Source organism: Jatropha curcas, chromosome 2 (genome assembly GCF_041381405.1).
Source record: "Jatropha curcas cultivar XTBG-Jc1 chromosome 2, XTBG_Jcur_1.0, whole genome shotgun sequence".
Taxonomy (NCBI): Eukaryota; Viridiplantae; Streptophyta; class Magnoliopsida; order Malpighiales; family Euphorbiaceae; genus Jatropha; species Jatropha curcas.
The window spans coordinates 32,392,237-32,418,242 of NC_143152.1; the positions used below are offsets into that span (position 1 = coordinate 32,392,237).

At 34.5% G+C, this 26,006-nt stretch overlaps 6 protein-coding genes and 1 non-coding gene across 7 annotated transcripts; 6 read left to right on the forward strand and 1 right to left on the reverse strand.

Annotated features, from left to right (window-relative positions):
- The first annotated feature begins 2,323 nt into the window (after positions 1-2,323).
- Positions 2,324-4,368, forward strand: LOC105647828 (NAC domain-containing protein 2). Its single transcript, XM_012234055.4, has 3 exons — positions 2,324-2,916; positions 3,187-3,470; positions 3,550-4,368. The coding sequence occupies exons 1-3, from the start codon at positions 2,481-2,483 to the stop codon at positions 4,144-4,146; spliced, it is 1,317 nt and encodes a 438-aa protein (XP_012089445.1). The 5' UTR covers positions 2,324-2,480; the 3' UTR covers positions 4,147-4,368.
- A 1,234-nt stretch (positions 4,369-5,602) lies between these two features.
- LOC105647517 (PWWP domain-containing protein 1) lies at positions 5,603-11,645 on the forward strand. The gene is made up of 2 exons (XM_012233637.4): positions 5,603-6,986; positions 8,785-11,645. The coding sequence occupies exons 1-2, from the start codon at positions 5,831-5,833 to the stop codon at positions 11,196-11,198; spliced, it is 3,570 nt and encodes a 1,189-aa protein (XP_012089027.1). The 5' UTR covers positions 5,603-5,830; the 3' UTR covers positions 11,199-11,645.
- Positions 11,646-12,299: 654 nt separating this feature from the next.
- Positions 12,300-13,444, forward strand: LOC105647516 (C2 domain-containing protein). The gene has a single exon (XM_012233636.4). It carries the CDS (start codon positions 12,475-12,477, stop codon positions 13,351-13,353), a length of 879 nt encoding a protein of 292 aa, XP_012089026.1. The 5' UTR covers positions 12,300-12,474; the 3' UTR covers positions 13,354-13,444.
- Positions 13,445-15,915: 2,471 nt separating this feature from the next.
- Positions 15,916-17,766, forward strand: LOC105647515 (autophagy-related protein 18a). Its single transcript, XM_012233635.4, has 3 exons — positions 15,916-16,744; positions 17,162-17,378; positions 17,636-17,766. The coding sequence occupies exons 1-3, from the start codon at positions 15,959-15,961 to the stop codon at positions 17,764-17,766; spliced, it is 1,134 nt and encodes a 377-aa protein (XP_012089025.2). The 5' UTR covers positions 15,916-15,958.
- Positions 17,767-19,427: 1,661 nt separating this feature from the next.
- HTA7 (histone H2A 7) lies at positions 19,428-20,281 on the forward strand. The gene is made up of 2 exons (XM_012233634.3): positions 19,428-19,740; positions 19,884-20,281. The coding sequence occupies exons 1-2, from the start codon at positions 19,537-19,539 to the stop codon at positions 20,127-20,129; spliced, it is 450 nt and encodes a 149-aa protein (XP_012089024.1). The 5' UTR covers positions 19,428-19,536; the 3' UTR covers positions 20,130-20,281.
- Positions 20,282-20,597: 316 nt separating this feature from the next.
- On the forward strand, positions 20,598-23,967 carry DEG14 (Trypsin family protein with PDZ domain-containing protein). Its single transcript, XM_012233632.4, has 11 exons — positions 20,598-20,756; positions 20,898-21,003; positions 21,166-21,285; positions 21,367-21,543; positions 21,640-21,767; positions 22,073-22,284; positions 22,380-22,461; positions 22,611-22,753; positions 22,951-23,071; positions 23,246-23,338; positions 23,599-23,967. Exons 1-11 carry the CDS (start codon positions 20,742-20,744, stop codon positions 23,713-23,715), a joined length of 1,314 nt encoding a protein of 437 aa, XP_012089022.1. The 5' UTR covers positions 20,598-20,741; the 3' UTR covers positions 23,716-23,967.
- A 531-nt stretch (positions 23,968-24,498) lies between these two features.
- TRNAG-CCC (transfer RNA glycine (anticodon CCC)) lies at positions 24,499-24,569 on the reverse strand. The gene has a single exon. It is a non-coding gene; the product is annotated as a tRNA-Gly (tRNA).
- Between the last annotated feature and the right edge of the window lie 1,437 nt (positions 24,570-26,006).

The window sequence follows — 26,006 nt, forward strand, 5'->3', positions numbered from 1 at the left end:
CTTTTTAGGCCATATTGCTTTCATTAGGTTTTTGGGCCTTAACATGGCCGTCACATTGATGATTCGAAAATGGCGGAAACAAAATTATACGTATAGCTGATGTGGGTCAATCTGATAATCTCTAAATTTCTTTTATATATACATATAATTTTTTTTTTTGAAAGGATATAATTTTTTTTTTTAAATTGAATCTTTTAAAATTACTGTTCTTTTTGATGACGTATTACTCGTTATATTTTTATTTTTTATATTTTTTTAATTTTTATCTATATAATATTAAAGTTTAGATTAAAATAAATATAATTGATTAATTTATATTAAATTTTGTCGTATAGGCTATTTACAATGTTATTTCTTATATACTTAATTCTATTTTTATATAATGAAGCGGTTTCAAAATAAAGTTCAATCCAATCTTTATATCTAATTCTTCAGTTCCTAATTTATAAATACAGATTCTTATAATCCTAATAGATGTTCAAAAAGAAAATCAAGTTATCATTCAATCCCTAACCCTTGCCCTCAATTCCAAATCAATATCTATATATAGCTATAATGAAAAATAATAATAGATTTTTTTTATTGGTAGGTAAAGGGAAAAAAATGAGAAGATGATCTAAATTAATAATGGTAATTGTTTTGGCTATAGTGATAGTATTTCTTACCCAGTGCATTAGAGAAAGAAATATATGAATATATACACAAACTCTTGAAACCCAAAAAATGACTCAAAACAAAAATATATAGTTCTAGTTTTTTTCAATTTCATAAACACTATTTCCTTTTAACTGAAACATATTGAGGATATACTAAAAATACTTAATCAGAAGGCTATCTATTTATTACAATGGAGATATAAATCTCTTACTAAATTAAAATGACAGTGATTACAAATTAATTCAATAACAAAGAAGAAAATATCAAATAACAAATTTTTATTAAAAATAGAACTCTTTTAAGAACTTTAACATATAACAGAAATAAATTATATTAAAAAATTATCAATTTCAATTTCAAAAATAAATGGAAATGCTATAATTTAATTAAATTTGATTTTAATGGACAAAAAAAAGCCAAGTCAATAAATGAAAATTATAAAGCAAATCATGTTAGAATCCAATATTGGTCAGTTAATGAATTTATTCAAGTATTTTGTTTCTCTATTGTTCTAAGTTACAAATTTTTTTTAAAAAAAAAGTTAATTAAGTAAAAAAAAAAGATTACATAAAAGAAACATTATATCATCTCCAAATAAACCCTGCAATCATAAAAAACAAAAAGAGAAGGGTATACTTTTTTTATTATATATATTTATTTATTTAAAATATAATTTTTAGAAATTATATACAATTAAATCCTGCTCACACCAGGTTGATCCAAGAAGGGATAAAATGCACCCAGTAAGTATTTACCACATCTATAAGAATCGAACCCTCAACCTCATCCAACGGAGAAGAGTGTCAAACCACTCATCCAAACACTTATTTATATAAAAATATAATTTTCGAATTGACTATGGACTATTTTAAAATATTCTAAATTTCATTGAGGACAATATCAAAAATCTCATTATTCCCTCATATTCTTACATTTATATATAGTATAGATAGATAGAAGTACAGATAAATAGATATAGATATAGAAAATTAGACCCTTTATAATAATTTATTGGCCTAATATATAATTAAAAAAAAATCTGGTAAAATTCTGAAAATAGTAAAGGGCTACAACATTGTTTTGAAGTTGAGTAACCACAACTTTTTTTTTTTTTTTGTGAAAATTGAATAGTTAAATTATGTTTGGCCATATGTTATAAGTTTTTAAAATTTAATTTAATGATTCAATTACAAATTCTCTTGAAGTGATAATAATTAAAAAAAAAAAACTAAAAATATTAAGTTGCATGGTAACCTGAAACTAGCCCAATGCTCCCAAAGTAAATAGACAATATTTAATGATATAAATATAAATTTTTAAAATAACAGATTTACCAAATTCACTTTTTTTTTTTCTTTCCTGTAGGGAAAAACAAAATCAAATGGGTGGATCCGAATGCTCCCAAAGTAAATATACGATATTTAATGATATAAATATAAAATTTTTTGAGAAGAATATAAATATAAATTTTTAAAATAACAGATTTGCGAAGCTCACTTTTCTTTTCTTTTCTTTTGTTTTGTTTTCTTTTTTTTTTTTCCTTTTCCGTATAGGAAAGGAATGCAGATGGGTCGGAGTACTGGGTAGCTAAGCTAAAGCTTTCTTTTCCATGGACATGGAAATACATAATTTTTTTGCATAAAAATTATTGATCAATTGGAATTGAAAAAAAATAAAAAAAAATTACAAAAAAAATAATATTTGTTTCAATTGATATATTAACAAACTTCATATTTATATTGATAGAACCTCTGAATTTTAAATCATTCAGACGTCTTAATCAGAAAAAACTCTCTCTTCTCTCTCCTTCTCAGAGTCCTACGATGGAGAACCAACCTAAGCGGGGGGATACTGTAACAAACCCTAAGTACAACACTGCCATTAATCAAAGCCATTGCCCTTCTACGTATCTACTTTCTTATCCTACTGCTACTGATCTTTATTATCCTGATACTTATATTCATAATCCTGTGGTTAATAATGTCTATGACAATATCGGCAACGACAACAGCAGGAACTGTACTAATACCAATACCATCGTTGCTTCTGCTTCTGCTGATGTTGATAATGGAGGATTTAGGTCTTTGGTAGATAAAGAAGAAGCGTTTTTGGATTCTTTGCCAGCTGGATATAGGTTTAGACCCTATGACGCAGAGCTTGTTGGTTGTTACCTCAAAGGGAAAATTAATAACGAAACTTTGCCTCCTAATAGGATCAGAGAGGTTGAGTTATATAAGCATAATCCTGATTATCTTGCAGGTAAATATTTTCTATATGAAATATTTAATTATAGATAGCTTTTTTATCGCTTTTTGTTTCCATATATATATCGTTAAAGTTTGAAACCCTAGAATCTTCAAGAACTAATTAAGCTATAAGGTCAATTTTATATACTGGTTCTTGATGGATTGTCTTCCTTTTTTTTTTTTTTTTTAATTTGTGATTGATTTTTTGGATTTGTCTGCCATAAGATCAACCTTATATGCAATAAATGCATTAAGATTTGTGCATTTATGGATTTACATGCAGCAAACTATAAATCAGGTGGCGAAAACGAATGGTATTTCTTTACTCCAAGAGATCGAAAGTACCCAAATGGAGACAGACCTAGTCGGGCTGCTGGCGATGGATATTGGAAAGCTACTGGAGCAGATAAGCCCGTTAAAATTGGAGGAGTTACAGTTGGATTCAGGAGAGCATTAGTATTTTACAAAGGAAAACCTGCAAAAGGTCACAAGACTAATTGGATTATGCATGAATATAGAGCAAATGAACCTCATAACAAGAAACGAGGAGGAGAAAATAATATGAAGGTACCTTTTGTTTATTCTCTTTTTCTGAAATTCAATTCTTGATTAAACCCTAATTTTCTCGCTTGATTCTCTGTGGCAGCTTGACGATTGGGTCTTATGCAGGATATACAAGAAGTTTGATAGAGCTTTCAATGCTCCAACTCTACCTCGAGCTGGAGGTCTTCCTTCATCAAAAGATGATGAGCATGAGCAAGAAACCATATCAATGCCTGTTGCTGGAAGTTATGAGCAGGAAATCTATCCATATCTGGACGCTAATTTGGTCACATCTCATCATTTTAATGAACTTGCTCAACCTTTCGATGAGCATTTTCGTTATGGAAATCCATCATTCGGACCTGTATTAGGTCCAAACCTTCCATTTCAGGGATATCCCAAGCCTTCAAATGAATATTTTAATGTTCCTCCTCTGCAGGATATGGATACATCGGGTGATTTCTCCAGGTCTGATCAGAACTACGATGATCATATGCTTTCCAGCATAGCACCCTATCAACACATGAATGGTAGCAACGATCATATGTTTCCCAGCATAGCACCCGATCCACACAAGAATGATAGCAACGATCATATGTTTCCCAGCATAGCACCCGATCCACATAAGAATGATAGCAACGATCATATGTTTCCCAACATAGCACCCGATCAACACGAGAATGGTAGCAACTGTGACTGACTATTGCATAAGGTGACCATTGAAACTTTCAAGGCAAATGTTAGTTTAATTCTCAGGTTATGTTTTAGCTAAAGCAATAATTAGCATCAGTTAGTAGATGGTTTGTTAAGTTGATTATGCTATAAAAGCATATAATTAGGATTAACTGATATGTTAATTTTTAGTTTGGTATTGTTTTATTTTGTGTGATTTTTGTTGTTTGCTGACTCTTCTCTTACTATAAGAATTCCAACATTTTGTTTTTTTATTTTATTTTTTTTAATTTTATAAATTAGTCGCAAGTTAAATGATTTTTTTTTTTACTGTCACTTCTTTTTTTCGATAATTTATCTTTTTAAAAATGATTATTTATTAAGTATTTACCTATATTGACCTATAAATTAAAAAAATAGTATATTTTAACTCGTAAAGACGTGGGTTTAGTGAGGTAAATCGATATCTATATATTTCATTTCAATAATTTTTTTATAAAGAGAATTTTGTAAAATCACTTTTAACTCATGAATTATTAATATTTACATATTTGTTTGTATTATGTATATGTTTTTTCTACCTGACTTTTAACTCAAATTTCTAATTTCTTATTCGCATTTGATCTTCTAAAAAAATAAAGATAAAAAATATCTAATACATATTAAAGATGTCTAGATCGACGAAATATGGAATCTACAGATTTATTCATTAATCATCATTTGGTTAAAAAAACATACTCCATCGATTTAAAAAATACTTTAGAATAAAATTAAATACTTTAAATTACAGTATTAATAAAAACTATTAAATTGAGAAAAAAATCTCACATTTGATGGGAATCCTCTAAAATAATTAAATTAGGGCTATTGGTAGAATTATCGATTCCATTGATTGTATTTTATTTTTTTCTCAATCAAATGAAGAAATCTGACAAATTCATAGAATGTATACATTCTATCTTTCAAATTTTATCAATCCAAACAATATCATTATCTTATTTAATATTACTAGTAATTACCCTTCTCAAAATATTAAAAAAAAACCCTTCTCAAATTTACTGTCTAAGGTGGTGCCCTGGTGATAAAGACATTGATCAAATTACGATTTATTTTGTGATTTGTCTCGACTCTACTATCGTGGACTGAAGACCGCAACGTCTCCCATCAGTGCTCGGGGATTGGTATGCCCTGTCTCGGCTCTACTATCGTGGACTGAAGACCGTAACGTCTCCCATTAGTGCTTGGGGATTGGTGTGCTTTATGGATGTACTTGAGCGGTGACAGTGACTAACACACCTAACAGTCATTTTTTTTTTTTAAGTTAAAAAAAAACAATGAAGGAAATTTTTTGACTGAAACATAAAAGGTTCAAAAACTAATGCCGTGGCATCATATCATTAGTTGTCTCAATCACTTGCCTTGCACCATCACGCATCGAATGAAAACCTGAACGAGAAAATTTTTAACTCTTTTTAATCTCGAAACCCTGAGAAAATCACACTCCCCAGATTTTCTTTCCATCCAAACACTTCATTATCTCTCTCTCACACAACATTTTCGTCTCTCAAAAACCCCTCCATTTCTAGCACTTCCTTATGAAACAAACCACCCCAATCGCTTTGCAGGACGGGGAAAGAAAGGTATGCTTAAACTACGTTCGAGCCTTTAAAATAATATTTTTCTAGGGTTTCGAATTAGCTCTAGCTCTTGCAATGATTTCTATCGTAAAAAATGATAGTGAATTAGATACAAAAGCGAATGCAATCGAACAGAACAGAGGAGAAGCTAGGGTATCGGGTGATGGTGTCGACAGCCCTGAAGAAGAGAAAGCCAGGGTTTCTGGCGTTGAGCGTGGTTCAAGATCTCCCGAGAATGAGGATAAAGTTAGGGTTTTAGAGACTAATGGATCTGCCAAAGAGGTTAAAGCTATGGCCGGAGTTGGTGAGGAGAGTGATGTAGATAGCGAAATGGGAGAGGATTCTAGGGTTTATGATGTGAGAAACGAGAATAACCCAAGCTTCGTTCAATTCGACCTACAAAATGATCGATTTGAATCTCAGCAAGATGAATTTGAATCTAAAAATGATCAGATAGAATATGCTGTACCTAGTCGGGATACAAAAGTAGAGGTTTATACTTCCCTATTGTCTGAGTTCGATGATTTTGTTGCAAATGAGAAGCATGGGGCACTGGTGGGAACATCTAGGGCTTTAACTTATGGGTTTGAAGTTGGCGATATGGTGTGGGGGAAGGTGAAATCACACCCGTGGTGGCCAGGGCATATTTTCAATGAGGCCTTTGCATCATCTTCTGTGCGGCGCACAAGGAGGGAGGGTTATGTGTTAGTTGCATTCTTTGGGGATAGCAGTTATGGATGGTTCGACCCAGCGGAGCTTATTCCTTTTGATCCCCATCTAGCTGAAAAATCCCAGCAAACAAATTCAAGGAATTTTGTCAAAGCTGTCGAGGAGGCTGTGGATGAAGCAAGCAGAAGGTGTGGGCTTGGTGTGGCTTGTAGGTGTAGGAACAAGTATAATTTTAGGCCAACTAATGTTCCAGGGTATTTTGAGGTTGATGTCCCAGATTTTGAGCCAGGGGTTTATTCAGTAGATCAAATTCGGAAAGCTCAGGATGCATTTCGGCCAGGTGAGACTCTTGCGTTTGTGAAGCAGTTGGCTTTGGGGCCACAAGGATGTGATCGGAGTACTATTGAATTTATTAAGAATAAAGCTACAGTTTTTGCCTTTCGCAAGGCATTGTTTGAGGAGTTTGATGAGACATATGCACAAGCATTTGGAGTGCAGCCAAAGCGACCTGCTAGCGATTCTGCTAATGCATCAGATCAGCCAGTTAAAGCTCCAACTCGGGGTATTGTTATTTTCCCCTTATCCTAATTATTGCCATTTTTCTAAAGCTCAATTTTTCATAGTTTTGCTTGTTTTCTTGTGTTTTTTTACTTTTAAGTATTGAACATTTTGTGATTTGTGAATTCAAAATGTTTAGTAATTAAAGATTCAATTTCTGTACTTGTGCAGTATATCTAACATGCAACCTTGTGGATTTTCTTTTCTCCCCCTCAGTATTCACATTATTGATGATTGTACTTGTTACCTAATTACAGCTTGTTTTGATTTTTAAGTGCTGGACTTTCACTTTTTCTCATCATGGGTAGCTTAAGTTTATCTTGGTTTATGTTTGCATGTGGATGTGGTGAAGGTTAGAAGCATCTGTTATAATGGAGGTATTTATTTTGTGAGATGTGAAAGCTGTAATGAAAGTTTAAGAGACAAATGACCATATTATTTTTTGGAGTACTTTGTTCCATTTTATTCATCCTTAGGGGAAGTGGAATTTAGGAAGGTAGATTTTATATAACTAAACTTTCTAGAAGAACCCTTTTCAACTAATGTAAAATATATACACGATCTATTTCGCGTATTCATTGCAGTTAGAAGCTATCCTTGCATATGTCAGCTGGAGTGCCTGAACAAATTGATTGCACTCACGATTGATTCAATTGTAGACAATGAAATTGAAAAGAATTATATTAATGGAACTTTTTTGGAGGACATTGTCACTATACAAATTTGCATTTGTTCTTCTAATATTGTTATTACAGCTTAGAAATTAGATGGGTTTTATATTGAGTTATTGAGTTAAAGCAATGCTGTACTTTTGGAAAATATTTTCCCCCTATAGCGACAATAAGGAATGATATTTGAATTGCTTAAACTTATAATTAAGATACTTTGTATCAAGAACCCCAAAGCAGAAAAGAAAACTGTATCTTCTCTGTTGAAATCTGGAGTTTTGTCGCATGTGCAATCACTTATGGGTATTCACATGACAGCACCATCCATTTAGCATTGATCAATATTTAATTGTTTTACAAATACTTGTGTTAGTCTTATTCACTAATGCATTGTCTGATGCATTGATATACGTGCAAATAGTCCTGCATTCTATTTCCTACAGAAATTTGGAATAAGAAGTTGACAGTGTTCTAGATTCTCTGGGCCTTTCTTTCTTTGATTTTGGATGTGCGTGTGTGCACATTTAGGTTTCGAATTTTGTCATTTATGAACCAATCTTAGAAAATTTTATTTTACATTTTCCCTCTTTAAATCTTGGAGAATTGCTTTTTAATTTTTAATGCACTGGCATTAATTTTGTGCAGTGCCTGCAAAACTAAATTTTAATCAAATATCATTCACATAAAAGCTTTTTTTAATGTCTTTTTATTGATGAATAATATAATTCTATTTAACTTGAAAAGCTTGAATTTTTAATGAGTATATCATACCTAAGAGACTAGTATTATTTTGATTGGATTTTTTTGGGAGCTAGTTAAATTTAAATAACATACTACTCTGTATTTAGAGAAATTTTATTATCTATAAACTGTAGGGCACGCTACAGAGATTCAATAAGAAATAGAATGTCTCAAGAAAATGTTTAGCAGCAGTTAAAGTTGTTTATAGGTACTGTTTTTTTTTTCCATCGATGAAAACTGTGCCTTCTCCCCTTATTTGAGTTATTACCGATATCTCATGGATAGGTCCTTATAGGTTTTTTTTTTTTTCTTTTTTAACCACTAATTATCTAAAACTCATGCTATAGCTCTTCAATCTGTCCATTCTCATTCTCTTTCTGTTTGCTTTTCCAGCTCCTTTGAGTGGCCCACTGGTGATAGCCGAGGCTCTGGGTAGTGGGAAGAGCTCAAAAAAATCTGTGAAAGTGAAGGATCATTCAAAGAAAGACAGGTACCTCTTCAAGCGGAGAGATGAGCCAGTTGACTCAAGAACCCTTCAATTTGGTGAAAGACTGGCAGGTTCCTCAGCCCCAGCAGCATATGAGGAAGGTTCTTCAGCAATAGTAACTGGTGACTATGTTTTGCAGAAAAGGGCTCCCACACCTGTTTCGGCAAAAAATGGACACTCCGAGGTTATTAGCAATGAAGTTGCAGGTTTCAGTGAAGAAGTATTTGGGAAAGAAGCAGTAATCTTGGATCAGGGTCTAGGATATCCAGGTGCTCAAGCTACCCAAGGTAATGTTTTAGATGAAAAATTGTCTCTTGATAAGGAGAAGGATGTACAGCAAGAAACAAAGGACAAAATGGGGGCAGATGTTATGGTGGACTCGACAGGTAGGGTTCAGCCTGATATTTCAATAAAGGGGGTGCCTCTGGGTGTAACAGACTATGCATCACCTTCTTTTCAGCACGAAGGTGAGGCCACCGTTGACATTAGATATGAAGAAAGTGCAAAAGTGTCCAGATTGGTTGAAGGTTCTCTGCAAACTGGGAGCATTTCTGCTAGAGTTGAAGGAGACAGCAGTTTGGATAAGTTTCAGGATGGTCGTCCCAGTTCAAATCTTTCATCATATGATGCAAAGCATGCTGTTGTAATGAGCGCTGATGTTGCAGTGAAGAAAGCCAAAGTCCTCAAACGGCCTTTGGGGGATTTGGGCTCTGAGAACTCTGTTACAAGGGAAAAAAAGAAGAAAAAGAAGAAAGATTCAGGCACAGAAATAAGCCCTGATCATCCGAAGAAGCGATTAGCTGGTGCAGGAGTGGCAGGAAAATCTAGTCTGATCAATGTAGCTTCCAGAGAGGATCATCGGGGAAACCAGCAGAAGAAAGATGTTGGCACTAGTAATGCCCCATTCAGTAGTGTTGGACCATTGCCAATGGTTGGCATGGGAAATATTGAGCTTGAGCTACCACATCTGTTAAGTGATTTGCATGCTCTTGCGCTCAATCCTTATCATGGTACAGAAAGGAACGGTCCTTCAATTACAATGCAGTTCTTTTTGCGGTTCCGGTCCCACTTTTATCAAAAAAGCTTGGCTTTGTCACCACCATCTGAGACTGAGACCAATGAAATTCGTGCTGCTAAATTTCCATCTTCTGCTGGGGTTTCTGGCAATTCTGCTGGTGAGAATGTCAGAGATTTGACATCTTCAAAACCTGTAAAATCTTTAGTCAGACCAGATGATCCAATGAGAGGTGGACGAAAGAGGTTACCATCTGATCGTCAAGAGGAAATTGCGGCAAGGAAATTGAAAAAAATTAGTATGTTGAAATCATTAGCTGCTGAAAAGAAGGCAGGTATGAGAACATCGGAAACACATCGAACAGAAGGTAAAGAACCAGCAACTACAGCTCCAGCCAAACCTGTTAAATCAGATTCCGCCAGAAAAATGGAATCTCAGCCTAGAGCAGTTGAACCCACCATGCTGGTGATGAAATTCCCTCCTCAGACAAACCTTCCTTCTGCAGCTCAGCTAAAGGCAAAGTTTGCTCGATTTGGCTCTATAGATCAGTCAGCTATCCGTGTGTTTTGGCAGACATCAACATGCCGTGTTGTGTTCCGGCACAAACTTGATGCACAGGCAGCATACAAATATGCTGTGAACAATACCTTATTTGGCAATTTGAATGTGAGATACAGTGTCCGGGAAGTAGGAGCTCCTGCATCAGAAGCAGCTGAAGCTGACAAGGGCAGAGGAGATGACACTACCCTTGAGGCCCCACGAGTAAAGGATCCAGCAATTGAAAGACCACCACTGTTGCACCAGGCTGTTCATCCTCAGTCAACCGTACAGCTCAAGTCTATTCTGAAGAAACCAACCGGTGATGAAGCAGGACAGGTAATGGGTGGAAATGGTGGTAGAGGAACAGCACGTGTAAAATTCATGTTGGGTGGGGAAGAAACTAGTAGGGGAGAGCAATTGATGGTTGGTAATAGAAACTTCAACAACAATGCTAGTTTTGCAGATGGTGGTGCACCTACTTCTTCTTCTTCTTCTGTTGCTATGGATTTTAATAGTAAGAACTTTCAAAAGGTTATTCCTCCATCACCTATTCCTCCTCCCCTTCCTAGTCAATATACAAAATTGCCACTTAATAACTCGCATCATATTGAAGTAGCACCCAGAAATATGCACAATCTGAATATTCCCATGGCTCGACCTACAATAGATATTTCACAGCAGATGCTAAGCCTTTTGACGAGGTGCAACGATGTTGTAACTACTGTGACGAGCTTGTTAGGCTATGTGCCTTACCATCCTCTTTGAGTTGTATGGGCCTATCACTCTATTACTAAAGAAGGACAAAACGGCCTGCCAATTCGCGTCCAACGCTCTGCATAAATTTGCTTGTGGGATTTTGAATGCAAGGAAACAAGCTGCATAAATATTTTTGTTTTTGGAGCACAAGCGGGCATCGCGTGTTGTTAAATGAGAGCCGATTGAGGAAATCCATCATCTATAAATTATGTAAAGCCTGCCTTGATGGATCCTCCAAAATGTATCCATACAGATAGTGCCATTCTCTCTCTTTTGTTCTTTATTCTTCCTCCCCCCCTTCGCCTCTCTTTCTTTCTCCCGCACTTATTTTTACTTCTGTAGTTTGGTGGCTGAAGTGCGTGTGGTGAGAATTTTTCATACATTTTTTGCTTGTTTAGTTCATCATTATGCTATGCTTTTATGGGTTAAAATGCACTCTTAAGGCTTGCTTTGGAATGTTGAAGTTGTTTATTTATAGGAAAGCCATTTTACATTAGTGGCCAATTCATCACCCAAATATGCGATTGGGCTTAAGTAATAGTGTTGGGTTGGGCTGCGTTGGGTCAAGTGGGTGCGTATTTGAGTTTTGCTTAAAGGTGGGCCCGCCCCACGTGGCACACTGATTCCTTAAAGAGAAAGAAATAGTATAATTATATAGAAAAGGGCGAAAGGTACTAATTCTAGATACGCGCTGCAGACACGGTCTATACTCACTTAAGCATTAATAATGGAGATTAACATAGTAATTAATTAACTAAAAAACAAAACAATAAAAAAAATAGATTTGGATGGATATAGATAAAACATTGGTTAGGTACTAAATCTTATTCTGATTTGGACTTTCCATATTTCCTTTGTCAACCAAACCCCATTCCAGAATAAATCTGCATATAATTATAAATTAATAAGAAGTTATTACCGTTAACACCAGAAATTAGATGATTTCTTTTTTTTTTTGAAATAATCAGAATTAGATTTCTTATTAGATTATCGCGTTTTGAAAAAAAAAAATATATATATATATATATATATATAAAATAAAACGCGTTAACGTTGTTTTAAAGAATTCAGGCATCTCCAACCTTCCAATATAGGCGGTTGCAAAGCCATCGAATCTTCCTTTTCACTTTCCTCAAAACAGCAACGTCCTCCTTTATATAGGCCGCTTCTCTTCCGCAAAAATATCAATCTCAACTAAAATCAAAATCTTTTAAAGTATTCATCAATACAGAAACTCTCTGTTTCTCTTTCTGCTATACTTCTTTGATTCTTGCTTGAAATCAAAATGGAGTGCCGCCCATTACAGATCACTGTAATCTCAGCCAAGGATATTAAAGATGTCAATGTGTTCTCCAAAATGGATGTTTATGCCGAGGTTTCCATTCGTGGAGATCTTTACAATTCCAAGCAGAAACAGAAAACCCATGTCGATAAAGATTCTGGGACTAATCCTAAATGGAACTTTCCCATGAAATTCACTATCCATGAAACGTCGGCCCAAGCCAACCGCCTTACTCTCCAATTCAAGCTTGTCTCTGATCGGAGCTTAGGCGATAGAGAAATCGGTGAAGTCCATGTCCCCATCAAGGAGTTGCTGGATAAGAAATCCGGCGATGGAAAAACAGAGCAAGAACAGATTGTCAGCTATAGCGTCAGGACACCAAAAGGAAAAAGCAAAGGTACTTTAAACTTCTCGTTTAAATTTGGTGAAAAATTCGAGGCTCCATTACATACGGAGAAGGCGAAGAAGGTAGATGATCCAGTTATGGCATATCCGCCTGCGGGATATCCAGGTGCCGGAGCTAGTTCTGGTTATCCAGCTCCAGGCGGATATGCACCACCTAATATGGCGCAGGGTCCGTATCCTTATCCTTACCCAGCACCAGGTGGTTACCCACCGCCTCCACAGCATGCTTATGGTGGGTATCCTCCGGCTCCCGGGTATGGGTATTCAGGTTATCCGCCGGCAGCTGGGTATGGTGGATATCCCGGAATGGTGCAGCAGGCGCCGCCGAAGAAAAGCAGTGGAGGGAAGATGGCATTGGGATTGGGAGCAGGTTTGCTTGGTGGATTGTTAGTTGGTGATATGATATCTGATGTTGGAGAGATGGCTTCCTATGATGCTGGATACGATGCTGGTTTTGATGATGGCTTCGATTTCTGATTTTTCTTTTTTCTTTCTCTTTTCTTCAATTTTTTTATTTAATTTAATGTTTTTGAAAGAAGAAGAAGAGAAATTGCAGGAATTTACTCAATTATGTATGTATGTATATGAATGAGAATATATATATATATATATATATATATATATATATATATATATATTAAGTAGAGTTTTCTGCTTCTAAAATACAAGTGTTTGCAAATAGTGATAGTTAATTAACCATGAGCATACAGTCAAACAAAATTACCCTTATTTATCTCTTTCTTGATCTTTTTTTTACTGCCTTTGTTTAACTTAATTTTGTTTTACCCTTTGGGACCATCTATTGTAGGTAAGAAATTTTCATATTTACTTTTTAGCATTTATCCCTTGGCTTTTTTTCCATAAAATGCATAAGTTTAAGAAACTTCATTGCAATTTCATTAACACAGCACAAGGATTTTCAATGGACAATGAGATATTACCTTTTTCAAATTAACAAAAGAAAAGAGTAACAACGATTTCATATTTGGCCAAATAAGCAAAAAAAATATCTTAAATTTTAAATTTATTAGAAATTAATCGCGCCTTATTGTAATCAATGTAACGTTTGAACTATGTTTGTTTTTCGATATTTATACTTTGAGTGTGATTAACCGATTTATAATATTTTTTTTACACTTTGAGTATGATTAATCGATTTATAATATTTTTTTCTAACTTCCCTCCCTCGTAATAGAATGTAAATTAATAAAGAAATGATATTTATATATATTTTTTTAATACCAAGTATCATGTTCAATATTTAAAAGCATTATATTTTTTAGAAAATGTAATTTTTTTGTATTAAAAATTAAAATTATTAAATTATGTTTTTTTTTTCAATTTTTACTACTATTTCTTAATATTGCATTTAAAAAAAATAATATCAAATAGTGAACTTGAATTGTTGCACTAAATAAAGTAATAATCAATTATTTTAGTACAACACAAATCAATATAAAAAAGAAAAGAAAATATATAGTATCAACGTATTAAGCTTGCAAGTTCGTCACATTCAAAAAACTTAAGGGCTAATTCAACATTTTTTTTTTTTTTGGAATAAGGGCTAATTCAACATTTAAATATCCAAATATTTTTAGTCTTAATATTTAAGTTGCAATTAATAAAATGAAAAATAAAATAATTTATTAACTAAAATAAAATAAAATTACATCTGAATTTTTATAAGGGAAAAAATAATCGCATCTCTAAGTTTTAGCCTAATTAACATTTGAGGATCTTTATTTTAAAAAAGCAATTATGAGATTTCTAAATTTTACTTCCGTCAATAACTTAATCCCTCCGTTCAAAATAATACACTTTTTCCGTTAGTCTTTACAATTTAAGTGAGTTAAAAGAGAGATAAAAAAAATTAAATCCCAATAAACACCCAAGGGTTTACTGTAAGCTCACCACCTTTGCTTTATTTCCCTTTCTCAAACGACAGTAAACTAAGGAGCCTCCTTGAGCTTGATTTCTTGTTCAAGTACCATCTCCTGAACTCTTTTTCCTTTCACCCTCTTTGTAAAATATTAATAATGTCTACAAACGATAATGGTGACATTGAAGTGAAAAATGTGTTTATGGGAGTAGGTTGCAACAGAATAGTGAATAACATGTCATGGGTACCTCTAATCTCTTCTCCTTCAATACCCAGAATGTCGTTGCTATTTTATGTTCCAAGGTCTCCATCTCGCCATTATCACCTGCTTTCTTTCACTTTCTAAGCTTATTATAAGTTGCTTTCTTCTAATTTCTTTCTTATTCTTCCAATCCCTTAACCTTTAGCTGCAAAGACCTAGTAACAAATATCCCAAATCTAAATTGTTATTAACGGAAAAAAGAATTAATCGTTTTTCTGATAATCTGGTTGAATTGGTGATGATATAATAAATGATCTTGTTGTCTTGATACTTTATTTTCGTGAAGATTAAGTTTGTGATTATATTTGATATGCGAATTTGTTCGATTAATATTATTGTGTGTGATTATCTGGCGCACGAGGTAAATACCTATAGAAATAGGATGATGGATCGAGACTAGGCAGATTTTTAAATGTTTGTTCAGCTCATGTGCGGTGGCGATGGAGGTAATTATATTTCTCCTATTTTTGCTGGCAGTTCTTGGTCACGGTGAAGACACAGGGAAGAGAGCTCATATCAGGGCATTTTTGTACATACACATTAACTTAATAGTTAAAAATAGGTCTTTTGGATTACATGACCAAGATACATGCGGAATTAAAATTTAGAAATTTAATAATTACTTTTTAAAAATAAAGATCTTTTAAGTGTAAATTAGACCAAAATTTAAAGACGGGATAATTATTTTTCCTTTTTATAATTTAGTCTCAAAAGTCAAACTCCAGATAAAAATTAAATTCAGTTACCGCTAAAGTAACAGTCAAATCCAATTAGGAATATGGTAAAACTAAGTAGGTTGTGTATGTTCAGGAAAAACCTATTTTGGTAATTTTGTTTTCTGTAATTGTTAAGAATCCATCTCGTTGACAAGTGTCCCCGTCATATATAAAGCCCGACATACTTATCTCTTAAAACAGTTCTCTGCTGTGAAATCAACCTGGATGATCACCGTGTCCTCCTCCCAAAACCCTTATTGCTTCATGGCTCAGCCTTCCGCCACCCACCACATCCCGTCCGATTCCGACTCTGAACCTGATGACTCTACCTCTACCACTCCCTCCTTTCTATCAGATTTTCATAAGCCGACACAAAACCCAGCTATCTACCATCTCTCCTTCAATCAAGACTACGGCTGCTTCGCTGCGGGTCTCGATAATGGGTTCTGTATCTACAACACCGACCCGTTCAAGCCCCAATTCCGTCGCGACCTAGGTTCGCGGGGCGGAATCGGGCTTGTGACCATGCTCTTCCGTAGCAACATCATCTGCTTAGTGGGCGGTGGACCTGATCCCATGTACCCAACGAGTAAGGTAATGATCTGGGATGACCATCAATCGCGTTGTATCGGCGAGTTATCATTCCGGTCAGAGGTAAAAAACGTTAAGTTACGACGAGACAAGATAATCGTTGTATTGCTACAGAAAATTTTCGTGTACAATTTCGTAGACTTGAAGTTGATACACCAAATCGAGACGGTTTTGAATCCAAAAGGGTTGTGTGAGATATCTAATACTTCGTCGCCAATGGTTCTGGTTTGCCCTGGCCTTCAAAAGGGGCAAATTAGAGTGGAGAATTACGGGTCGAAAAGAACAAAATTTGTTATGGCACATGATTCGCGGATCGCTTGTATGACTCTGACTCAAGATGGCAGGTTGTTGGCTACTGCCAGTAGTAAGGGCACTTTGATTAGGGTTTTTAATACCTTGGATGGATCGTTATTGCAGGAGGTATGCAATTTATTTTACTGTTATACGAATTTATCTATGCATGCATATATTTGTTTTGATGTGAGTGGAGTTTAATTCACACAATCATGAATACTTATGCATAGTTCCAGATTTGAGGAATTTAATTCTATCTAGTATAAAGCCATAGACTTTTTGTTGCGTTAGTAGTAGAATTATATTGAGATGAAACATTAATCTCTAGTTTTTGAAGCTATAAATTATGCAAATTACAAATTTAGATCTTAAGGTTGAATTTTAATTGTTTCACATTTGAATGCATCTTGCACATTGATAATTCCATCTTTGGTAAATTATACAAGCATGTCTTTTTTTAGCTCTGTCTAATGGGTTTCCTGTTAATGTGAACTTCCAATGCTATTTGCTGATGTTGGACCATTTGTTGTGACATGATATAAGGTTAGGAGAGGTGCAGATAGAGCTGAAATATACAGTCTTGCATTCTCTTCAAATGCTCAGTGGTTAGCTCTCTCAAGTGAGAAGGGAACTGTCCATGTATTCAGCCTCAAGGTTGATTCAGGATCACTGGTGACGTTAGCGAATGATAGATCTCATGTTGCATCTGAACCAAATCAGTCTGGTGGTTTGGGCATTTCGTCCCTTTCCATTTTGAAAGGTATTTTATTTATATTCATTGTTGCTATTATACTGAATCGCAGTCTATCACCTATATGCTAAAGTGCTGCCTCAGCAAGCCTTGGCTAGGGGTTATGAAGTTGAACCTGTGTTTGAATTGTTACAGAGATTAACGGCCAACCTCTGAACTCCAAAAACTGATATCACAGTTTTGATTATATTTTGCAAAACAAAGCTTAGTTCTTGATATGAATTATTTAAGAGATCAAGCTGATCCATGGTTCTTGCTTTTTGCAGGTGTATTGCCGAAGTATTTCAGCTCAGAGTGGTCAGTGGCTCAGTTTCGATTAACTGAAGGATTGCAGTATCTTGTTGCGTTTGGCCACCAGAAGAACACAATTGTAATTATTGGCATGGATGGAAGGTAATGACATATCAGAGCATCCTTATTCTGTTTTTGACTTGTTATTTTGTCTGTTTACCTTAACCATGGTAGCTCAAGTTACCAAGCCTTTTATTTTTATTTTACTTATTTTTTTGGGGGGTTTCTTATCCTTCATAATATCCCTGGCTCTTATAATTACAGCAGTGGAGGCAATTCCTGAGTCTGACAATTTGGTCGAGATATTTGCTTTCTGCTAACATTAATGTGTATGCATTGATAGTGTCAATGTATAATATCCTGAATGTCTAATGCATCCAAGTCGTATTTCATTTTGCAGCTTCTACCGATGTGAGTTTGACCCAGAAAACGGTGGAGAGATGACTCAGCTCGAACATCACAATTTCTTGAATTTGGACAATTTCTTGAAGCCAGGAGAAACTTTTCCATAAGCCAACTTAAAGATGTTTTCTACTCTAGCTGATAATTATTGCTAATAATGCGTTTTGTACATTTTTAGGGAAAATATAAGAATTTGTGATAAATGTTGCAACATTGAGTAATTACATCAGGAAGAGCTTCGAGTGTGTTGAGTTGAGGCGTTTGTAAATACCCATTATAATATTATTCGTATCCTAGAAGTATGAAAAGAGTATAAAAAAATTCGTGCATTCTCAGGGTGTATCTGTTTTTATCTATGGTTTCTTGCTCGAGCAACTTGGTAGCTAAGCTAGAAGTTAAATTTAAGATTCATTTTGATATCATTCGACTTGCACTAGCTCTTTTTTTTTTTTTTGTTTTCTGTCTTACGTATTGGATCTTGAAGAACACCGTTGTACAAGTCAAAATAGCCATTCTGCTTTAGGACTCCCAGTTCATCATTTCATAGTTGTTTGTAGATTTGGTGAATATGAGACTCTGAGTAGCTTATAATGCTTTAATAAACAAAAAAAATAGATTTTTTTATTCAATGTATAATTGCAAGAAAATTAGAAGATAGGCTATTGAGCGTGCATGTGCATGAGCACCTCTTTTGTTTATTGCCTTTATATGTATTATATACGAATTCCTTATCGTATATATGTTGGACTGCTAATGTTGTACCTTGCTATAATTTTAGCTAATTATGCAGGGATTCAGGATGTTGACTTTATACATCTCATTCTCAATGGTGATGTGCTGACATAATCTGTTTATAAATATTAATATGATATTATTAATGATTAGATTTAAGCTATGATCGCTTCAATTTAAAAATTAGTTTTTCAGTTATATTATTCTATTAATTTAAACGAGAAATCGAAACCCTTAATAAAAATTCAATTTCGATTTTAATTCTGGCAATATTTCAACAGTTTTCAACAAATTTTTTACTCCACTAATTTACAATTTATTCTAATGATTTTTTTGTTTAATTTTTAACTTTCATTCTGCCAAACGAAAAGGAAAATTATTTAGCTATTATGGCAAGAAATAATTCATTGGCCAAAATCACACTTGACGAATTGCCAGCATGGCTAATCCAATGGTTCACGTCTTTAAAGAATTACTAATTGTGCTAAAGGTCGTCACTGAGAAACTGAGGATTGCCAGCTTGTCAACTATTAACCACCAGATCAAAACCTCAAAAAGCAATCGCAACGGCCTAAACATAAAGCGCGGGGATCGCCAACATCGCAAAAGTCTCCCATAAATACGCAACTCAAACGGCCATCAAAATCTCAAATTCGAAAGACATTCACTTTCCCTCTAAAACGCTCCGTTTGTATTTCAAATCAAAGATTCAGATCTCTTTTTGCCTAATTTTAGATCAACAATGGATTCTACCAAGGAGAAGAAGGGTGCAGGAGGAAGAAGAGGAGGAGACAGAAAGAAGGCTGTTTCAAAGTCGATTAGAGCTGGGCTTCAATTTCCAGTGGGTCGTATTAGCCGGTTTCTCAAAAAGGGCCGATATGCGCAGAGATATGGTGCCGGAGCTCCGATCTATCTTGCTGCCGTTCTCGAGTATCTCGCCGCCGAGGTAAATATCCGATCCAATCTGTTTCGCTTCCATGTAAATTTTAATCCAATTGATTTTTCTTTTAAACTTTAACTAGCATGCTGTTTTCGATCTCAATCTCTTTCGAACTGAATTCTTACGAATGATTTATGGGTGATGTATAGGTGCTTGAGTTGGCTGGGAATGCAGCAAGAGATAACAAGAAGAACAGGATAAATCCTAGGCATGTGCTGCTAGCGGTGAGAAATGATGAGGAGTTAGGCAAATTGCTTCAAGGGGTTACTATTGCAAGTGGTGGAGTGCTACCAAACATCAACCCTGTTCTGTTGCCAAAGAAATCTGCTGCCTCTGATAAATCTTCTACTGAGCCCAAATCGCCAAAATCTCCTAAATCAGCCAAAAGCGCCTAAACAGTTACTAATGTATCAATAATGGAATTTAGGATCTAGGATTTCTTTTTTTTTTTTTTTTTCCCCTGGTGAAATTTGTCTACCCTTTAGTAGTGCATAATGTAGTTGATGTTATATTATAATGGAAATTCACTTGTTTCCTGCTTTTTCAATGTTTCCCTGTGTCAAGTTTCATGATATCATGTGCGAGTAACTTGAATCCCTGATGGGTAATAGTTTGTTTGTGCTAAATTTTTCCGCCATGAAATTGCGTAAGGTAGATAATTTTGCTTTACGCGCATCTTTTCCCAAATATTTGATTGGAAATGACTGTCAAAAATTTGTGCCCAGGTATCTTTTTCCTCGAGTGTTTGATAGAGTGAACGTTATGTGAATTTCACTATTTGCGATTTAAACGGTCAGAATGGGATCTTAATTGAAAAAATGGTTTGGTAAAGTAAATAATTAGTGTGGCTTTTAAAGCCCATATCTAGATGAATGTGGCGTCTTGGGTTGTGGCCTAGGAAGTCGGCCCAGAAACTTCCAGACTTGCTGCCTTAGCGATTCAGTGATCATCGTTAAGAAACCCGAAGGTTTTACCAGGGTTTTGTTGGAGTACCGGAAGTGGAAGACATGAACCGATTTCTGGTAATCTATTTGGATGGTTTCAAATATTCATTTATAACGTATACGTTTCCATTCATTTCCGACGTCGAAGTTGATTCTATACAATTCTATCGTGGTTGTAATTTTTTAAATAACTATACCCAAGTTCTTTTGGTTTTGCAGAGAAGGGCTTCAGTTTCTTCCGGCCGACCATCGCTTATTCGGGCCCTCGCCATTGCTGCTGCCGGGTCGGGTCTTCTCTATGCCCTCAGCAGCTACTCCGATTCAAGTAAGCTCTACATTATCTCTGCAATTCTTTTGTTTTATTTTATTGGGTTTAGGATTTTGTTTCTTTTCTTCTTAAAGGTGTTTTGATTGTTACGACTGTATTTCTTGCCTGTTTCCCTTCCATTTTGTAGCAAAATTAACTATTGTGAATTGAATGTTATAGACGGAACGATCTCTCTCTCAATTCCAGCTCCATTGAGTGAATCTCTATTACCATCATGCCACCTATCACGGCAGTTAATCTCTTTGCCTCCATTTATTTCCGCAGAGCATTGGGATTTTGGTTTGTGTTCAACTTTTTTTTTTTTTTTTTTTAAATTGAATAAATTGCTATGTTTCTTTTATAGTATATTCTATTTTGTAGGAAATCTTTCGTTATTTTCTTCTGGAGTTAGTCCTGTTCCACCTGCTGACATAAAGAAAGGGTGTTCTGTTGTTGGAGATGATCCAAAACCATGTTGTGGATGTTTAGGCAGGGATACTATAGCCAATGCGGCTGCTAGGGTTGGTCCAGCTGTTGTCAATCTCTCGGTTCCTCAGGGTATGTCTTTGGGATTCTTCTGAATTTTGTGGTTTGGATATTTTCTTGGTATATTAAAGAAAATAAGTGGTTTTGCATAAATTTTCTTTTCTGTAGGATTCTTTGGGATTACCACTGGAAAGAGCATAGGCTCTGGAACTATTATTGATTCAGATGGTACTATTTTAACATGTGCTCATGTTGTGGTGGATTTTCAAGGCCTTAAAGCTTCATCCAAAGGGAAGGTTAGTGATAGCATACACAAAAATATGTTCAACACTTAAAGATATATTATAGCAATGTTATGCTGTTGAGTTGGAAATTCTACTTCATTGTGATTTTATTGATATACTCATTGATGCTTCATATAGCTCAGTTTATTGAAAATGTAATCTATTAGCATGCTGTTGCATCTCTCAAGTTCTTAATGTTGTGGACTGTGTTTGCAATGCATGATGGCTTTTCAGTATTGATGTTGCTAAAAAGTTTGTTGATAAACTTATTTGTGAGGTCTCTGCAATAGAATTTGAGGCATTATGAACATTTGCAGGTAGATGTGACTTTGCAAGATGGTCGAACATTTGAGGGTACAGTGGTCAATGCTGATTTACATTCAGATATTGCTATAGTAAAGATTAAATCTAAAACTCCATTGCCAAACGCAAAGCTTGGTGTTTCAAGTAGGCTTCGCCCTGGAGATTGGGTGATAGCTATGGGCTGCCCACTTTCCCTTCAAAATACTGTGACAGCTGGTATTGTAAGGTAATAAGAATTTTTAAGGGTGTTGATTGGAGAGTCTGTTTTCCCCTCCATATTTTAATGCACATAAAATAATAATGACTGTAGTTTGGGCGTAGTTGTGTTGACCGTAAAAGCAGTGACCTGGGTCTTGGAGGCATGCGAAGAGAGTATTTGCAGACTGATTGCGCAATCAATGAGGTATCTCGCTCAGCTTGGAAGGACATTTTCAAGGATTATTTTCTTGAGGAATACTTAGAGATCATGTGTATGTGCATTATTTTCTCCTCTGCAACTATTTTATTTCATCCATATACTAAGCAATTGTTCCATCAACTTTTATGCCACAGGGAAATTCTGGTGGACCGCTTGTTAATATTGATGGAGAAGTTGTTGGTGTCAATATCATGAAAGTATTGGCTGCAGATGGATTAAGTTTTGCTGTACCAATTGACTCAGTTGCCAAAATCATAGAGCATTTCAAGAAAAGTGGGTATGTGATTTGGTTCTTTTGTGCAATGAAGTTTTCATGAGTGATTTTGGCCCTACATTGATCAAGTTTTTAAATCAATCCTATTTTTATAATTTTATTAAATTCTGAATAGCAGGAACAAAATAGTAGTAATAATCTGTTTTGGTAGGCATCATTATCTTGAAACACTAAAGTGAATGGGTAGTAGTACTTTGCAGGAGAGTGGTTCGTCCTTGGCTTGGCTTGAAGATGATTGATCTGAATGAGATGATTATTGCTCAACTTAAAGAGAGAGATGCCAGATTTCCAAATGTTGACAGGGGCGTTCTTGTCCCTATGGTGCGGTTGTCTAGATGCCATATTCCCTTTTGTTGACAGAGCCGATATAAATATATCCTAACCTAGATATTTTTTTCTGTTTTTTTCATGTCACATGCATGTGAAACCATGTTATGAAATTGAGGTTTGGTCTCAAAGTAGTGCATTTTGCCTAAAGTTCTTATATCTTTGCAGGTAACTCCAGGATCTCCTGCAGATCGTGCTGGATTCCATCCAGGTGATGTTGTCATCGAATTTGACGGGAAGCCTGTTGAAAGCATCAAGGAGGTATCTAACATTTTCTCATTCTTTTTGGTTGAGGGAGACTTTATGAGATTTCTGGGGGGTGCATATTTGGGCTGTGAGCCTCTACAGCAAAACCACTGAATTCTTTAAAGTTTATACATGGAGATTTTGAAAATTATACCTGCCTAATTTGCCTATTGTTAGACTTTTATGAAGTTTTTGGTCTGGAACACAGACATTCTGAATTTTGGTTGTGAATTTTTTTTGTATTCTGATGCTTGATTCATATGAATTTGTGGCAGATTATTGAGATTATGGGGGACAGGGTTGGAGTTCCCTTGAAGGCAGTTGTGAAAAGGTCCAATGATATTTTGGTGACGTTGACAGTCACTCCAGAGGAAGCAAATCCAGACATGTGAGTACTCTATAGTTTTTGCTTTCATGAACAGATTGGAGGAAGATCAGCGGAAGCTTGAGTTGAATGGAATTGAGATTTGTCTTTATGCATCAGGAAGTTGTGATTAAAAAGAATATCTTCAATGATTTGATCTATACATTGCCTTCCTCATAAATGGATCTGTAATTGTTACAGAACAAAACGGAACAAATTGTACTACATTTTTTTTTCGGATGCTAATCAAGTTCTCTGGTTCATGAGGAGCTTATATTAATCTAGTTCAGATTAATATTAATCTCTGCAAAAATAAAGGCAAAGCCCAATTTGCCTCTCTACTCACGGGTTGTTGTTACCGACGCAACAAATATTTGAACTCGCAGCCTTAATTCAATAAGATCATGTTTTTACCACGACTAACATAGAATTCCTGTTTACAAGGAACAAAAATAGTAAAACACATCATCGTTTATGGCCTATCCAGAACAGAAAGATTAGCTTGGTCAGGGAAATCAACGAGGATTTTAAGTTAAACAGCAAACTCCAATGCCTCATTCATGGCAGCCCTAGCCCCTGCCAATTGCTACTTGAAGATCTTGATGGGACAAATAATGTCTTTGTTGAAATCAGATTGAAATGTCACCGCTCTTTCTTCAGCTTCGACTATTGCCTCATTTACTATGCTTAATTTCTTTGTTGCAATTCGTTGCTTCTGCCAACTGTTTAAATTTGGCAAACAAAAAAAGGATGATGCAACTATAACTCATTAAGGCTGATACAGAACGTAAGTTGAAAAAACAAACTTCCATGCGCATCCGGGGAATCGAACCCCGGTCAGTACCGTGGGAGGGTACTATGATACCACTACACCAGATGCGCGTTGTTGTTCAAGTCGAATCCATTTAAGCTACTTAATTAAATGTTCTGCATTTTAAGCAGGGAAAAATGATTAAACTTTACCCCTTTTTTTTTTAAATAAAATTTACCAAAGATAAACCCCCATAATCTCCGCTAGGCAAATCGCCCAAATCAATTCAAATCGACACAAATCAATCCAAACTTCACGGTTTAGTTTGATCTTTTAAAATTTAAAAACTGAGTGATTAATTTAAGGGTAATTTATTATTTAGTCTCTTAGGTTTTACAAAATTAACCAACTAATTTAAGGTTTTGCCAAAATATCTAGCTAGTCTCTCAGGTTTAACTCCGTCTAATTAAAAGGTCATTCCGTCCCAAAAGTTGGTTTTTTTCCGTTAATTATAGACTAAAAGACTAAAACACCCCTCCCTAGCTGACGTGGACCATAAGGAAAAATTATTATCTAGTCCCTCAGGTTTTACATAATTATCTAACTAATCTCAAGTTTTGCGCAAATATCTAACTAGTCCCTCAGGTTTAACTCCGTCTAATTGAAAGGTCCTTCCGTCCGAAAAGTTAATTTTTTTCCGTTAATTGAAGACTAAAAGACTAAAACATCCCTCCCTAGCTAACGTGGACCAGTATGAAGCGATAATTATATACCTAGTTTGTTTCCCTTTTGTTCTTTCTATGCCATAATTATATACCTAGTTTATCTTTTGCACAGATAACCTTGCATTAAATATTAATATTCATATTCAAAGTTATGAAATTATAATAATATAGGTGGCAATAATAATTACTTTTTTTATCTATAAATAACTATTATTTTAGAGTCGGTGTTTTCTCCGCAAATATCTTTTTTTTTAGAATATTAATGAGTAATTAATTTTTTTTTCAATTTTATCCTTATTTATATTAAATTTAATAATTATTTTTATAATTTTCCAAAATCATATAACATCTCCTCTCTTACTTAAGGTTACGTAATAAAATTAATTAATATTTTGTTATAATTTATAAGAATAAATTTACTTACTTAATTACCATAAAAATATTAAAAGTATTTATGAATAGATGGAATACTTTGTTTTTTTTTTTAGATTTTATCAATGATAATAGAAATGTTTCTTGATAAAATTTGCATATTAAATATGAATAAAATAGAAAATATGTTTATTACTTTTTTTTCTAAAAAAGAAACTATGATGATAATTTGGGGTAAAAAGAAAAATGAAGTAATTACTTTTTTGAAGATGTATTTACTTTCATGATTCACTCAAATTTAATAATATTTAATTAGAACATCAAATTAATTTTTTTATCCTTTTTTTAATACTGTCTTTGTTTTATAATACTTGTCAGATTTGAGAAAATAGTTTGTTCTAAAATATTTGTCTAATTTAGTCTAAAATACTTGTTATATTTACGGTTTTAAGGAGTAATAAATATTTTTTT